The sequence below is a fragment of the Rhinopithecus roxellana genome, chromosome 2 (genome assembly GCF_007565055.1).
Source record: "Rhinopithecus roxellana isolate Shanxi Qingling chromosome 2, ASM756505v1, whole genome shotgun sequence".
NCBI lineage: Eukaryota > Metazoa > Chordata > Mammalia > Primates > Cercopithecidae > Rhinopithecus > Rhinopithecus roxellana.
In genome coordinates, this window is record NC_044550.1 from 161,359,487 (window position 1) to 161,374,235 (window position 14,749).

The 14,749-nt window shown below is 38.3% G+C and overlaps 1 protein-coding gene across 1 annotated transcript in view; it reads right to left on the reverse strand.

Annotated features, from left to right (window-relative positions):
* CD38 (CD38 molecule) overlaps positions 1 to 14,749 on the reverse strand; it is an 86,302-nt gene that overhangs the window by 12,256 nt on the left and 59,297 nt on the right. The window contains exon 3 of the mRNA XM_010358123.2: positions 13,739 to 13,874. Coding sequence (XP_010356425.1) covers positions 13,739 to 13,874 — 136 coding nt within the window. The remainder of the gene's footprint in view (positions 1 to 13,738; positions 13,875 to 14,749) is intronic.

Consider the following 14,749-nt stretch of genomic DNA (forward strand, 5'->3'; position numbering starts at 1 on the left):
AATGATAAAGGGGTCAAGTCATCAAGAAAATATAACAATTGTAAATATACATGCACCCAACATTGGAGCACCTAAATAAAAACAACAAACATTTAAGGTTCTGAAAAGAAAAATATAATGTAAGGCAAAAATAGTAGCGAACTTCAATACAACACATATTTAAGGATCTGAAAGGAGAGATACATGTAAGGCAAAAATAGTAGGGAACCTCAATATCCACTTCCAACAACAGACAGATCATTTAAACAGAAAATTAATAAGGAGACAACAAACATGAACAATACTTTAGACAAAATGAACCTAAGAGACCTTATACATCAGCATCGACACTATCCAACAGCAATGTAATACACGTTCCTCTCAAGCACACATAGAATATTTTCTAGATTAGGGCACATATTAGGACACAAAAACAAGCCTCAGCAAATTTAAGAAGGTTAAAGTCATATCAAGTATCTTTTCTGACCACAATAGTAGAAAACTAGAAATCAAAAAAATAAGAAATGTTGGAAAATTCACAAATATATGGAAATTAAACAGCATGTTCTTGAAAAACCAATGGGTCTACAAAAAATTAAAAGGAAAATTAAAAAATACATTGAGACATGAAAATGTAAATACCATATACCAAAACATATGGGATGGAGCAAAAGCAGTTCTAAGAAAAAAGCTACAGTAATAAATATCTACATTAAGAAAGAAGAAAGATCTCAAAAAATACACAACATTATGGAAGGAAATAATAAAGATTAGAACAGAAATAAATAAAATAGAGACTAGGAAAACAACACAAAAGATTAACAAAATTTAGAATTTTTTTTGAAGAGATGCACAAAACTGAAAATATTTAGCCAGCTTAACTAAGAAGAATGAGAAGATTCAAATAAATATCAGGAATGTAAAACGAAGACATTACAATGGATATCACAGAAATACAAAGGGTTGTAAGAGACACTATGAACAATTATTAATATATGCCAACAAGTTAAATAGCACAGAGGAAATGGATAAGCTTCTAGATACATAAAACCTACCAAGACTGAATCATGAGGCAGTGAAAAATCTGAATAGGAATAATGAATAAGAAGACTGAACCAGTAATTTAAAAGCCATCAAAGGAAAGCCCAGGACCTGATGGATTCACTGCTGAGTGCTATTATATCAAACATTTAAAGAACTAATTCCAATCCTCCTCAAACTCTCAAACTCTTCCAAAAAGTTGAAAAGGAGAAAATATTTTCAGACTCTTTTCATTAGGCTAGCACTACCCTGATACCAAAGCCAGACAAAGACCCTACAAAAAAAGAAAATTACAGGTCAAGATATTTGGTGAACACAGATGCAAAGATACTCAACAAAATACTAGCAAACTGAATTCAACAATATGCTCAAAGGATCATCAACCATGATCAAATGGGATTTATCCCTGGGATACAAGGATGGTTCCACATACACAAACTTTAATAAATGTAATATATCACATTCACGGACTAGAGAACAAAAACCATGTGATCATCTCATTAGATTCAGAAGAAGCATTTGAAAAATTCAACATCGTTTTATAATAAAAACTCTTGCCAAATTAGGTATACAAGGAATGTACCTCAATAAAATAAAGGTCATATATGAGAAGACCACAGCTACCTTATACTCAATGGTGAAAATTTAAAAGCCTTTCTTCTAATATCTAGAACAAAGATGTCCATTCTTGTCATTACTCTTCAACATAATAATGGAAGTTCTTGTAGAGCAATTAGGTGAGAGAAAGATAAGGCATCCAACTAAAAAAAAAAAAAAAAAAAGTGAAATTGCCACTGTTTATTGATGCCATAATTTTATATACTTAAAAACCCTACTAAAGACTCCAGCAAAAAACTGTTAGAACTGACAAACGTAGTAAAGTTGAAGCATGCTAAGTCAACACACAAAAATCAACAGCATTCCTGTACATTAGCAACAAACTAGCTGAAAAGCAAATAAAGAGAATAATCCCATTTCAATAGCTACAAAAAACCCCACAAGTACTTAGGAATAAACTTAACCAAGAAAGTAAAAGACCTGTACACCAAAAACTACAAAATATTTATGAAAGAGATTGAAAAAGACACAAATACATGAAAAAATATTCCACGCTCATAGACTGGAAGAATTAATATTGTTAAAATGTCCATACTACCCAAAGACATATCCAGATTCAATGCAATCTCTGCTGAAATTCCAATATCATTTTTCACAGAAATAGAAAAAACAATTATAAAATACATGTGAATCCACAAAAAAATCCAAATAGCCAAGCTAATCATGAGCAAAGGTAACAAAGCTGAAGGCATTACTCTACCTGATTTCAAACTAAAGGTATAGTAATTAAAACAGCATGGTGTTGGCCAAAAAACAAAAAACAGACATATTGACCAATATGTCTGTTTAGAATATCTCTGTTCTAATAGAATAGAGAGCCCAAAAATAAACTCATGCATGAATAGTCAATTGATTTGTTTTACAAAAGTGGCAAGAATACACAATGAGAAAAATATAGTTTCTTCAATAAATGGTGTTGTGAAAACTGAATACCAATACACAGAACAATAAAATTGGACCTTTATCTCATATCATACGCAAAAGCCAACCAAAAAATTGACATAAATTTTAAGTTTAAGATTGATTTAAGTAAATTAAACAATTAAATAAGACCAGAAACTGTAAAACTACTAGGAAAAAACCATCTTAGTCTGTTGGTATGTTACTATACAGGAATACCCAAGGCTGGGTAATTAAAAAAAAAAAAGGTTTACTTGGCTCATCATTCTGCCAGCTGGAAGGTCCAAGGCTGGGCATCTGCCTAGGGGTTCAAGTTGCTTCTACTCATGGCAGAAGGTGAAGGGGAACCAGTGTGTGCAGAGATCACACGGTGAAAGAGGAAGCAAAAGAGAGGGGAGGTGCCAGGCTCTTTTCAACAACCAGCTCTCATGGGAACTAAGGGAGTGAGAACTCAAGGATTAACCAAGCCTTTCAAGCCATTTGTGAGGGATTTGCCCTCGTGACCCAAATACTTCCCATTAGGTCTCACCTCCAATATTGGGGATCAAATTTCAACATGAAGTTTAAAGGATCAAATATCTAAACTACAGCAAAAACACAGGGGAAAAACTATAGAAAATTGGTCTGGGCTATGATATTTTTGGATTTAACCCCTAAAGTGCAGGCAACACAAGCAAAAAATTGATAAATGGGATTACATCAAACTAAATTGCTTCTGTATAGCAAAGGAAATAATTAACAGCATAAAGAGACAAACTTGGGATTATGGATTGAGAGAAAATATTTGCAAACCATACATCTGATAAGGGGTTAATATCCAAAATATATAAGGAACTCAGACTTGAGAGTGGAACAAGATGGAGTAATAGAAGGCTCCACCAAACATCCCCTTCACAAGACACCAATTTAACAACTATCTACACAAGAAAAGCACCTTCCTAAGAACCAAGAATCGGGGGGCACATATAGTACCTGGTTTTAACTTCACATCACTGAAAGAGGCACTGAAGAGGTAGGAAGAACAGTCTTAAATCACGATTGCCACCCCTCTCCCACCCCCCAGCAGTGGCTGCTTGGTGTGGCGAGTGATTCTGTGTGCCAGGGAGAGGGAAAGCATAGCAATTCTGAGGCATTGAACTCAGGGCTGCCCTATTATAGCAGAAAGCAATACCAGACCAAACTCAACTGATGCCTGTCCCCGGAGGGAACATTTAAATAAGCCCTAGCCAGAAGGGAATTATCAATCCCAGCATTAGAAACTTGAGTTTTCACAAGCCTTACTACTGCAGACTAAAGTGCCCTGGGGCTCTAAGTAAACTTAAAAGGCAGCCTAGGCCACAATGACTGCAACTCCCAGGCTAGTCATAATGCTGAACTGGGCCCAAAGCCAGTGGACTAGGGGCACACGTGACCTACTGAGACACCAGCCAGGGTAGCCAAGGGAGTGCTGGCATCACCTTTCCCCTATCCCCAGGCTGGACAGCTCATGCATCCAAAAGATGCCTCTTCCTTCTGCTTGAGAAGAGGAGACGGACAAGTGGAGAGGACTTTGTCTTGCATTCTTGGATACCAGCTCCAGCCACAGCAGGATACGGCAGAATTATGAGGCCCCATTTCCAGGCCCTGGTTCCCAGATGACATTTCTAGGCACACCCCAGGCCAGAAGAGAACCTGCTGCCTTCAAGGGAAGCAGCCAGACCTGGCGGGATTCATCGCCAGCTAACTGAAGAGCCCTCGGGCCCTGAAAAACCAAAAGTGACACCCAATTAGTATGTCATGGGCCTTGGGTAAGACTCTGTGACTTGCTGGCTTCAGGTACAGCCACAGAGAGGTAGAGCACCAGCTGGACTTGGGGTCCATGATTCCAGGATGTGGCTCTTGGATAGCATTTCTCGGCCTGCCCTGGGTCAGAGGGGTACCCACTGCCTTGAAGGGTGAGTCCCAGGCCAGGCAGCATTAACCACAAGCTGACTGAAGAGCCCTTGGGCCTTGGAATATTAGCAATACACTGGCAGTACTCCCTGTGGGCCTGTGGTGGTGGTGGCCATGAGGTGAGGCTCCTCTGCCTTAGAAAAGGGGAAGACAGTATGGGAAGGATTGTGTCTTGTGGTTTGAATGCCAGCTTAGTCACAGTACAATGCAATACTAGGTAGACTTCTAAGGTTTCTTACTCTAGTCCCTGGCTCCTGGATGGCACCTCTGGACCAACCCTGCAGAGAAGAACACGGGTCTGGCTGGCTTTCTCACCTACTGATTGTAGAGCCCCAGAGCCTTGAGGAAATATAGATGGCAGTCAGGAAGTGGTTACAGCAGGCCTTGGGCAAGACCCAGTGCTGTACTGGCTTCAAGTCTTACCCAGCAAAGTCCTAGTTGTGGTGGAGTGTGTCACCAGCTTTATGTGGGTCAGAACAGAAAGAGAGAGACTCTGGGAGAAAGTAAAGGGACTAGAAAAAGAATTTCTGCCTGGTAATCCAGAGAATTCTTCCAGATTTTGTCCAAGACCATCAAGGTGGTAACTCTATGAGTGTGTGAAAGACCCACAGTATTACTAGGCTTGCAGGGCCCCCTACAGCAGATACAGCATACATCACAGCATCCGAGTCCTTTAGAATATCTGGAAAGTCTTTCCAAGGACAAGTACAAACAGGCCCAGGCTGTAAACACTACAATAAATACAATGCTTAGACACAGAAAAACATCTACAAGTGTCAAGACTATCCAGGAATACATGACCTCACCAAATGAATTAAATAAGACATCAGAGATCAATCCTGAAGAAACAGAGATATGTGAGACAGAGAATTCAAAATAGCCATGTGGGCAGCAAGCACCCAGGTACCGAGGCAAGGGATCGAGTGCACAAGCTGTTCCAGTATGATAAAATATATAAAATAAGAATAGTTATACTAGATATAGATCATAGATATGATTATATATGAATATCATTAATCATTAGTGTGCAGCAACTATTCTTTGTTCCAATATTATAATAATCCTTGCTCTACAATCATAACCTAGGAAAAACCAGGCCATACAGAGATAGGAGCTGAGGGGACATAGTGAGAAGTGACCAGAAGACGAGTGTGAGCCCTCTGTCACGCCCAGACAGGGCCATTAGAGAGCTCCTTGGTCTAGCGGTAATGCCTGCGTCTGGGAAGACACCCGTTGCCAAGCAGACCATGGTCTAGCGGTAGCGTCAGTGCCAAGGAAAAACACCCGCTACTGAGCAGACCAGGAAAGGGAGTCTCCCTTTCCCCGGGTGGGGAGGGGGGGTTAGAGAAGACTCTACTCCACCACCTCTTGTGGAGGGTCTGACATCAGGCCTTTTAGATAGCAGTAGCAAAATTAGTGAAAGTACTAAAAGTCTCTGACATGCAGAAATAACGATGTAAGTGTCTCCTCTCTCTCTCTCTCTCCCCGCCTCGGCTGCCAAACAGGGAAGGGCCCTCTGTCCAGTGGACATGTGACCCACGTGACCTTACCTATCATTGGAGATGGTTCACTCTCCTTACCCTGCCCCCTTGTCTTGTATCCAATAAATAACAGCGCAGCCTGGCATGTGGGGCCACTACTGGTCTCCACGCCTTGGTGGTAGCGGTCCCCTGGGCCCAGCTGTCTTTTCTTTTATCTCTTTGTCTTGTGTCTTTATTTCTATAATCTCGCATCTCCGCACACGGGGAGAAAAACCCACCGACCCTGTGGGGCTGGTCCCTACATAGCCATGTTGAGGAAATTGAAAGAAATTCAAGATAACATAGAGAAATAATTCAGAATTCTGTCAGATAAATTTAACAAAGAGATGGAAATAATTAAAAAGAATCAAGTAGAAATTCTGGAGCTGAAAAGTGCAACGACATACTGAAGACTGCACCAGAGTCTTTTTACAGCAGAACTGATCAAGCAGAAGAAAGAATTTGTGAGCTTGAAGACAGGCTATTTGAAAATACACAGTCAGAGGAGACGAAAGAAAGAAGAATAAAAAACAACGAAGCACACTGGCAGGATCTAGAAAATTGCCTTAAAAGGGCAAATCCAAGAGTTACTGGATCTAGCCTCAAAGAGGAGGTAGAAAAAGAGATACAGGTAGAAAGTTTATTCAGGCCGGGCGCGGTGGCTCAAGCCTGTAATCCCAGCACTTTGGGAGGCGGAGGCGGGTGAATCACCAGGTCAGGAGATCGAGACCCTCCTGGCTAACACGGTGAAACCCCGTCTCTACTAAAAATACAAAAAAAAAAAAAAAAAAAAAAACTAGCGGGGCGCGGTGGCGGGCGCCTGTAGTCCCAGCTACTCGGAGGCTGAGGCGGAGAATGGCGGGAACCCGGGAGGCGGAGCTTGCAGTGAGCCGAGATCGCGCCACTGCACTCCAGCCTGGGCGACACAGCGAGACTCTGTCTCAAAAAAAAAAAAAAAAAAAAAAAAAGAACGTTTATTCAAAGCGATAATAACAGAGAACTTTGCAAACCTAGAGAAAGATATCAATATCCAAGTACAAGGAGGTTATAGAACACCAAGCAGATTTAACTCAAGAAGACTGCCACAAAGCATTTGATAATCAAACTCACAAAGGTCCAGGATAAAGAAAGGATCCTAAAAGCAGTAAGAGAAAAGAAACAAATGGCATACAATGGCGTTCCAATACATCTGGCAGCAGACTTTCCAGTGGAAACCTTACAGGCCAGATCAGAGTGGCATGACATATTTAAAGTGCTGAAAGAAAAGAAAAAAAAAGCTTTTACCCTAGAATAGTACATCTGGTGAAAATATCCTTCAAACATGAAGGAGAAATACAGACTTTTCCAGACAAACAAAAGCTGAGGGATTTAATCAATACAAGACCTGTCCTAGAAGAAACGCTAAAGGGAGTACTTCAATTAGAAAAGGATACTAATGAGCAATAATAAATCATCTGAAGGTACAAAACTCACTGGCAATAGTGAGTACATAGAAAATCACAGAACGTTGTAACACCGTAACTATGGTGTGTAAACTACTCTTGTCTTAAGTAGAAAAACTAAATGATGAGCCAATCAGAAATAAGAACTCGAATAACTTTTCAAGACATATACAAGACAGTACAGTAAGACATAACTAGAAACAACAAGTTTTATAGTGGGAGAATGAAGTTAAGGTATAGAGTTTTTATTAGCTTTCTGTTTGCTGCTTGTTTGTTTCTTTATGCAAACTGTGTGAAGTTGTTATCAGCTTAAAATAATGGATTATAAGATACTATTTGTAAGCTTCATGGTAACTTCAAACTCAAAAATATGTAACAGTACACAAAAAATAAAAAGCGGAAAACTGAAAAAATCACCTTCACTAAAAGGAAGACAGAAAGGAGAGAAAGAAGGAAGAGAAGACCACAAAACAAACAGAAAACAAGTGACAAAATGGCAGGAGTAAGTCCTTCCTTATAAGTAATAACATTCACATCAAATGTAAATGGATTAAACTCTACAATCAGAAGGCACAGAGTGGCTGAACGGATAAAAATGAAACTAGACCCTTAAATCACATACAAAAACAAAATTAAAATAGATTAAAGATTTAAATCAAAGACCTCAAACTATGAAACTACTACAAACTACTAGAAGAAACCATTGTGGAAACTCTCCACGCCATTTATCTGGGCAAAAAATTATTGAGCAATACCCCACGAGCACAGGCAATCAAAGCCAAATGAACAAACAGGATCACATCAAGTTAAAAAGCTTCTGCACAACAAAGGACATAATCAACAAAGTGAAGAGACAGCCCACAGAATGGGAGAAAATATTTGCAAACTACCCATTTGAGAAGGCATTAAAAACCAGAATAGATAAGTAACTCAAACAACTCTATAGGAAAGAAATCTAATAATCCAACTAAAAAACAGGCAAAAGATTTGAACAGACATTTCTCAAAAGAAGACATACAAATGGCAAACAGGCATATGAAAATCGTTCAAACCATTGACCATCAGAGAAATGCAAATCAAAACTATCATGAGATATCATCTCACCCCAGCAAAAATGGCTTTCATCCAAAAGTCAGGTAATAACAAATAGTGATGAGGATGTGGAGAAAGGGGAACACTTGTACAATGTCGGTGGGAATGTGAATTAGTACAACCACTATGGAGAATAGTTTTGAGGTTTCTCAAAAAAATAAAAATAGAGCTATTATATGATCCAGCAATGCCACTGCTGGATATATACCCAACAGAAAGAAAATCAGTCTATGGAAGAGATATCTGCACTCCCATGTTTATTGCAACACTGTTCACAATAGCCAAGATATGGAAGCAACCTAAGTGTCCATCAGTAAATAAATGGATGAAGAAAATGTGGTATTTATACACAGTGGAGTACTGTTCAGCCCCAAAAAACAATGCATTCCTGTCATTTGTAACAACATAAATCGAAGTGGAGGTCATTCTGTGAAGTGAAATAAGCAAGATACAGGAAGATAAACATAGCATGTTCTCACTTATTTATAGCATCTAACAAATCAAAACAACTGATATCATGGACATGGAGAATAGAAAAATGGTTTCCAGAGTCTGGGAAGTGCCGCGAGACATTGGGGGCAGGTGGGGATGGTTACCAAAAACTAGTTAGAATGAATAAGACCTATTATTTGATAGTACAATATGGTGACTGTAGTCAATAATAATTTTGTTGTACATTTTAAAACAAGTTTGTCCAACCCATGGCCCATGGGTCTCATGCAGCCCAGGACAGCTTTGAATGCAACCCAACACAAATTAATAAACTTCCTGAGAAATTAGGAGTTTTTTTGTGATTTTTTTTTCAGCCCATCAGCTATCATCAGTATTAGTGTATTTCATGTGTGGCCCAAGACAATGCTTCTTCCAATGTGGCCCAGGGAAGCGAAAAAATTGGACACCCCTGTTTTAAAATAACTAAAAGAGTAAAATTGGATTGTTTGTAACATAAAAGATAAATGCTTATGGGGAAAGAGACCACATTTTTCATGATGCAATTATTATGCACTGCATATCTATATCAAAACATCTCATGTACCCCATAAATATACACACCTATTATGTATGCACAAAAATTAAAAATTAAAAACAAACAAAAACAAAATACATAAGGAACTCAAACAACTGAAAAACAAGAAAAAAAAAGAATTTAAAGGTGGACCTGAATAGACATTTTTCAAAAGACATACAAATGGCCTACAAATATATTTTAAAAGGCTCACACTTCCTAATCACTAGGGAAATAAAAATTAAAACCACAATGAGATATCATCTCACACCTGTCAGAAGGGTATAATCAAAAAGATGAAAGATAACAAGTGTTGGCAAGAATGTGAAGAAAGGGGTTTATTTGTACACTATTGGGAAAGTAAATTAGTATACCCATTATGGAAAATGTGATGAAAGTTCCTCAACAAACTAAAAATAGAATAATACCATATGATCCAGCAATTCCACTTCTAGGTATTTACCCAAAAGATGTCAAATCAGTTTGTCAAAGAGATACCTGCTCCCCCATGTTCATTGCAGCACTCTTTACAATAGCCAAGATACGGACAACCTGAGTCCATCAACAGATGAATGGATAAATAAAGTGTGGTACATATACACAATGGAATATTATTCAGACTTTAAAAAGAAAGAAATTCTGTCATTTGCGACAATGTAGACGGAACTGGAAAACAATATGCTAAGTAAAATAAGCCACGCACAGAAAGACAAATGCTGCATGTCCTAACACATACGGAACCTAAAACAGTCAAGTTCATAGAAGCAGATAATAGAATGGTGGCTACAGAGACCAGAAGTTGGAAGGAATGGGAAGATGATGGTCAAAGAGTACAAAATCTCAATTAGACAGAAAGGGTTTTTAAAAACATTTATTGTACAGCATGGTGATTGTAGTTAACAATAGTGTGCTGTACATTTCAACATTGCTAAGACAGTAAACTTCACATTTTCTCACTACAAAAAATAGGTACTTGAGGTACTTGAGGCCAAAAAATAGGTAGTTGGTGGCTCACACCTGTAATCCTAACATTTTGGGAGGCTGAAGAGGGTGGATGGCTTGAGCCCCAACATGGTGAAATCCTGTCTCTAAAAAAAAATACAAAAAATTAGCCAACTGTGGTGGCATGCACCTGTAGTCCCAGCTACCTGGGAGGTTAAGGTGGGAGAACCACCTGAGCCTGGGAAGTCAAGGCTGCAGTGAACTGTGACTGCACCACTGCACCCCAGCCTGGGTGATAGAGTGAGACCCTGTCTCAAAAACTAAAAAAAGTATTTGACGTGGTGGATATGTTAATTAGTGTGATTTAATTATCCCACATTGTATTCATAAATTCATTTTGTACCCCACAAATACATACAATTATAAACTGTCAACTTAGAATAAAAATGAAATAAATATATATACATCAGAAACTTGAAAGATAATCTATAAAATAAGAAGAAATTAAAAATTGAGGCCAAAGTATTAGAACATAGAGAAATAAAATTACATATACATAATTCAATTTAAAAGAAGGCAAAAATAAAGAAGTCTGAACTGTAAATAAATCAGTTCTTAAAAATAAAGTATTTCATTTTCTCTACTTTATTTCAATAAAAATTGAAGTAACAAATTGAAAAATAAAACGAAAGAAGTCTACTGCAAATACATTTCAAAGCTAAAAATGTTAAATAAATGACCAATAAAACAGTCATTTTTAAAAAGGAAAACATGGGACATGAGAAAAACGATAAAATCTAAAAAGATTAATGGAAAAACATATTTATATTACCATATTCTGGGTGGGAAGACTCAGATTTAAATATGGAAAGTATTTTAAACATTGTGAAAGTAAAAACAGTAGGTGAAAATACAGAAGAATGCTTCTCTAAGAAAATCTTTTTAAGGAAGGTATGAAACACAGAAGTATAAGGAAGTGAACAGACAGGTTTTCTGCATTTCTGGGTGGCAAAAGACAGACCATAAACACTATGTAAAATCCAAAGTAAGAAAAACAGATTTCCACCTTGAGCCAGAAAGTGGGCAGAAAAACATGGCAGTTAAGAGCAAAGTTTCTCAAGTTAGTCTGAGTTTGCTTCGTGCTTTGCCACTTACTGGCTGGCAAGTTACTTAACTCCATGCCTCAGATTTCCTATCTCTAAAATGGGATCACCATATGAGGTCATGGGGCCGTGGAGGATTAAATGAGTGACTACATACATAGCACATGGAACGCTGGCTCTCTGTAAGTACTTAATACATAGTAGCTCTTATTAATGTATAAAGAACTTCTACTAATTAGAAAATAATAGATATCTCAGATGGTCAAAATATATGAACTGCCAGCTCACAGAAGAAACAGAAAATCTACCATTTATGTATATATAGTAGCCTCACCATCAAAGAAGTTCAAACTAAATTGAGGTATTATTTTCTTCTCAAATGAGCCAAAAAAATTTAAAGTAACAACATCTGGTGTTAGTGGGCATATAGGTAAATAAACTACCTCATATACATTCTTTATTTTTCTTTTTTTAGTATAAAATAGAGATGGGGTCTTACTATGTTGCCCAGGCCAGTCTTAAACTCCTGGGCTCAAGTGATCCTCCCTCCTCCACCTCCCAAAGTACTGAGATTGCAGGTATGAGCCACTGTACCTGGCCTCATATATACTCTTGATGAGGGTATAGTTACCATCTTTTAAATGACACGTTATCAGTTTCTATTACAATTTACCCTTTAACATTGAAGTTTCATTTATAAAAATGTATCAGTCAAGTATGTGTGTATACACAAAAGTGTTTCTTACAACAGTGATACAATAGCAACAAAAGCTAAAGCAACTTAATATCCATTAATAGGATTCTTAATGAGAAAGCCTTTTAAAAAAGTACAGCTATCTTTATACCTACTAATTTTAAGTGGATAAAGCAAGTTGCACAACAGTATGTGTACATTTTAAACATACATGCTTACATTAGCATAGGGAAAAGTCTGGAAGGATCTATATCAAATTGTTGACAATAGTTACCCTTTGAGAATCGATGTGGAGGTAGGAGGGGAAGGGAAAATTCAGAGCAACATCTGCTTTTTTCTTTTATGCATTTCTGTAATGTGCAAGTATTCTTTTTTTCAAATAATCATGGTTTATTTTTGTAATTGAAAATAATGCAAACCTGGGACGAAGAAGCTATAATAAGATAAGCTTTTAAAAACAAACAATGAAAAGTACTAAAAATAAGAATAAAACTATATAAAGTAAAAATATCCACTATACAAACAAAAAGAAGTGAAAACTGCAATAGGGTTTTGGTTGTAGGAAATCCCTTCCCATGGTGAGGTATTGAGTCTTTCTGGGCAGGATAAGGCTACATCGGAAAAATGATGGCAAAGCCAGTGCCTGAGATGGAAGAGTCCAGTCCATGGCTACTGTGATGATTCTGAAGAACAAGAACCTTGGTCTAGGTCCCACTGAGACCTCATCCTGTTCTAGAATTCTTTGGACCTGAATGATGACCTTATAGAGAGCAAAATACCAAGAATTCAGAAGCAGGCTATGTGAGCACTCAAAAGAAGGGAATTAGGGAGCATGGGCAATCCCAAACTCTGAAGTCAATTTTTCAAGAAAATAGGGAATGCTACTTTATATCAGCCTGAGATGCCATTAAGGGCAGTGCTATAGTTTGCATATTTAACTCTCCAAATCTTATGTTGAAATTTGATCCTTAGTGTTGGAGCTGGGGACTAGTAGGAGGTGTTTGGGTCACAGGGATGATCCCGCATGAATGGCATGGTGCTGTCTTTGTAGTAATGAGTGAGTTCTTACTCGATTAGTTCCCAGTTGAGCTGGTCATTATAAAGAGCCTGGCATCTCCCCTGACCTCTCTTTGCTGTCCTCCCTCACCATGGGATCTCTGTACAGGCCAGCTCCCCTTCCCCTTCTCCATGATGGCAACAGCCTCAGGCCCTCACCAGAAGCAGATGCTGGTGCCCCGTTTCTTGTACAGCCTGCGTAACTGCGAGCCAAATAAACCTCTTTTCTTTATAAATCACCCAGCCTCAGGTATTCCTTTATAGCAACACAAATGGACTAAGATAAGTATAGATGGCATCAGGGTGGGTACCTGTGGCTCTGTCCTCCACACTGACTGTTCAGGGCCCCCAGCAGAACTCACCCTGTTCACCCTAGACATCCCTGGGCAATCCCACAGGGCCCAGAACCTCACCGGAAGTGTTGAATTCTCCACACCATGTGAGGTCATCAGCAAGGTAGCCTAGCAGCGTGTCCTCCAGGGTGAACATGTCCTGCTGGACCTGTGTGAACTGATGGGCCAGATCTTTTATTCTGCTCCAAAGAAGAGTCTAAGGAAGAATAAACACAATCTATTACTGAGATCAACTTAGCATGCCAAAACAAAATAAATCCACGGTTTTGTAAATGAAAAAAAAACAGAGCATATCAAAGTAAATCACCCATAGTATCAATAAGAAATGATGATTTCTGAGTGCAGGAGAGTGTAGGGGAGAGAGAGAGAGAGAGTGTGTGTGTGTGTGTGTGTGTGCGCGTGTGTTCTAGGTCATAATGTAAATGTTTATTTTTATTCTAGGTTGCAGTCAAAAAAGTCTGAAAGTCACTGATCAAAATCTTATAATCAACATGGGATCACATCTGGAGGTGGCATTAGAGTTACAATATTCCTAAGCTTATCTCCAAAAAAACTTTGTCTACATGCTGTTTTCAGGAAGATGTGCTCTTTGATTCTTAAAGAACTATATAACCCCTTCCAAATTCCCTAAATATTCCCTACCCCTACCAAAAAAAAAAAAAAAAATACAATAGATTTTTTGTATTTAAGGGTTCCTCTTAAAGGTACAGAGAGTCAAAGTTCATAATTATATTCTGTTTTATGAATCTATTTTTAAAATTTTTATTTGTATAAGTTCCAGGGTACAGGCGCAGGTTTGTTACATAGGTAAATATGTGCCATGGGTTCGCTGCACCTATTAACCCATCACCTAGGTATCAAGCCCAGTATGCATTAGTTATTTTTCCTAATGTTCTCACTCCCCTCACCCCAACCCCAACAAGCTGCAGTGTGTGTTTTTCCCCTCCCAGTGTCCATGTGTTCTCATTGTTCAGCTCCCACTTATAAGTGAGAACATGCGGTGCTTGCATGTTCGTGTGTTAGTTTGCTGAAGATATGGTTATGGCTCCATCCATGTCCCTACAAAGGACA